Source organism: Nematolebias whitei, chromosome 6 (assembly GCF_014905685.2).
Source record: "Nematolebias whitei isolate Nwh7 chromosome 6, NemWhi1, whole genome shotgun sequence".
NCBI lineage: Eukaryota > Metazoa > Chordata > Actinopteri > Cyprinodontiformes > Rivulidae > Nematolebias > Nematolebias whitei.
In genome coordinates this window covers 48,385,048-48,387,557 of record NC_056503.1, presented here as the reverse complement: position 1 = coordinate 48,387,557, position 2,510 = coordinate 48,385,048, and the positions used below count along the sequence as shown (strand labels likewise).

The 2,510-nt window shown below is 42.5% G+C and overlaps 1 protein-coding gene across 1 annotated transcript in view; it reads left to right on the top strand.

Moving 5' to 3' along the window:
• LOC119410806 (tyrosine-protein kinase receptor UFO) overlaps window positions 1-2,510 on the top strand; it is a 59,792-nt gene that overhangs the window by 15,664 nt on the left and 41,618 nt on the right. Inside the window, exons 5-6 of the mRNA XM_037677727.1 lie at window positions 1,523-1,603; window positions 1,692-1,807. Of these exons, the coding sequence (XP_037533655.1) occupies window positions 1,523-1,603; window positions 1,692-1,807 (197 nt within the window). The remainder of the gene's footprint in view (window positions 1-1,522; window positions 1,604-1,691; window positions 1,808-2,510) is intronic.

The window sequence follows — 2,510 nt, the reverse complement described above, 5'->3', positions numbered from 1 at the left end:
TGTGTAGCTACAGAACTAGACTGAGACCATTTAAAGGCCTTTACAGGTGTTTTGAGTTAATCAGCTGATTAGAGTGTGGTACCAGGTGTCTTCAATATTGAATGGGGTTTTCATTAGTTGTCAGTTATAATCATCAACATTAAAAGAAATAAACTTTTGAAATATAACAGTCTGTGTGTAATGAATGAACATAATATACAAGTTTCACTTTTTGAATGGAATTACTGAAATAAATCAACTTTTTCATGATATTCTCATTTTATAACCCGCACCTGTACGTTCCCTCACGCGCTCTCAGGTCAGCTGATCAGCTGCTGTTGGTCGTTCCAAAGTCCCACAGGAGGCTGAGAGGTGACCGAGCGTTCTCAGTCTCTGCCCCTAAACTGTGGAACGAGCCGCCTCTGACATCACTTCCTGTTTTTAATCTTTCCTGAAGACACTTTTTTTCTCTTTGGCTTTTAACTCAGCTTGAAATGTTGGTTTTACTGCTTTTAATTTATTTGTTTTATTGTTTTTACTGTTGGCTGTTTTATGGTTTTGGTAGTTCATTACTTTTACGGTATCTTGATTGTATGTTTTTGTGCTTGTGTTGTGTTAGTGTACAGCACTTTGGCCAATGGTGTTGTTTTTAAAGTGCTTTATAAATAAAGTTATATTGTATCTTGATTAGGTAGAAAGGTGCTAGATAAGTACAGTCCATTTGGCCATTTTCTTAATTTCTTGTAACATGTAGGGTTTTTTATACGTGTGTTTGTGTGTCAGTTTGTTTCACCAGTTCATTTCCCCTCAGTCTGTTTTTGCCCCGCCCACTCTCACCTGCCCCAGGTGTTTCCACTTCACCCATCAGTCTTTGTCCATATAAGCCCTCAGCTCTCATCTGTGTGGCATTGTGCATGCCTCAACCCGTGTCGGGTTCTCCTCCGTGTCACCTTGACTTGTATTGTCCCCCGTCATGAAGCCAAGAGGGGACTTACCGTACAATGGTAAGGGGACCAATACCTGACCGCCATCTTGCTCTGTGTGGCTTCATCTACATCTGAGAGGCCACTGCTGAACATTAGGTTGCCATGTCAAAATCCAAGATGGCCACCACCATGTTGCTAAACTATGCTTTCTAAGTTTTATATTGCATGATTGGGGTGGCTGAAGATTAATCTGTAGTCAAGGCCACCATTGGCCACCCCCTGGCTCCTCCACTGCACCTGGTGGTGAATAAAGTTTCTCCCTCAACTCGCCAGGGTCCGTCACTCTGCGCCGCCTCTGACAATAAAAATAAATCAATACAAATAAACTTCCTTTGTTCTTCTCCACAGTCTCCTCCACTTGAACATCTTGAACCAGAAACATTTAGGTTTACTTCATTCTCTGTTCAGTTCCAGTCCAGAAAAACACTCATCTCTAAAACTACAAACACTCACTGATGACCCCCCCCACCCCAGAGACGGAGAACATCTTAATAAAAATAAAACTAAATGGCTGCCATAACAAGAAACACAGATTGAGTTTGATTGTTTGTGTCCAGGTCTGAACCGGAGCAGCACCTTCTCCTGTGAAGCTCATAACCATAAAGGTGTGGCCACCTCCGGTTCTGGTACCGTCACTGGTGGGTCGAACACTTTGCTCAACCTTTCTGTAGAGTTCCCGGCTCGTTTCACATCTTTGTTTACTTTTTTAAATGTTTGTGTCTTTAGTCCTCCCCTCCCCGCCTCAGAACCTGCGAGTCGTGGAGATCAATCAGACCGCGCTCCGGTTGTCATGGCAACCCGGGTTTGGAGGAGAGTACCCGATAATCCACTGCTTTGTTCAGGTGAGATAACCCTGAGAGAATGTGATCGACGCCGCTGGTCCTCTTAAGCAAACACATTGACCCCCCCCCCCCCCACCCCCCGCTCCGTTTGCAGAATCGATCCTGAAGACCAGAACCTTCTGCAGGGCAGAACAATCAGAGTCCACTCTGCTGGTTCCCTGGTTCTGTGTCCACTTTCTACAGTCTAACTACTTCTGCAGACTTTCTTCTATTTTAGCTGTTTATCAAAACCTTCGGCTCATTCAGCAGCTGTGACTTTTGTACTTTTCAAAATGTTTGTCTTTCTTTGAAACAAATTGTTGTTGTTTTTATCAGCTTCAGCTACTTGCTCTGTTTTTGTCTTCTTATACATCTTTTAGTTTTAGCTATGGTTCTGGTAACTTTAGCTTTTAGTTGAAGTTTTGTTGGAAATGCAGTGTTGCTGATCGTAGTTACTGTTCTGCTCATTTTGGTGTAAACTTCGATTTGCTTGCTTTGTCAACTGTTTAGCTACTTTTGTTTTAGCTAGTGTTGCACTGCGTTAAGCTTGTGTTCCGGTCCTTTTAGCTCGTGCTCTGTGCATTTTAGCTTGTGTCCTAATCATTTTAGCTTGTGTTCTGTGCATTTGTGTCCTGCTCATTTTAGCTCATCTTCTGTTGATTTTAGCTTGTGTTCTATTGATTTTAGCTTGTGTTCTGTTGATTTTAGCTTGTGTTCTGTTGAT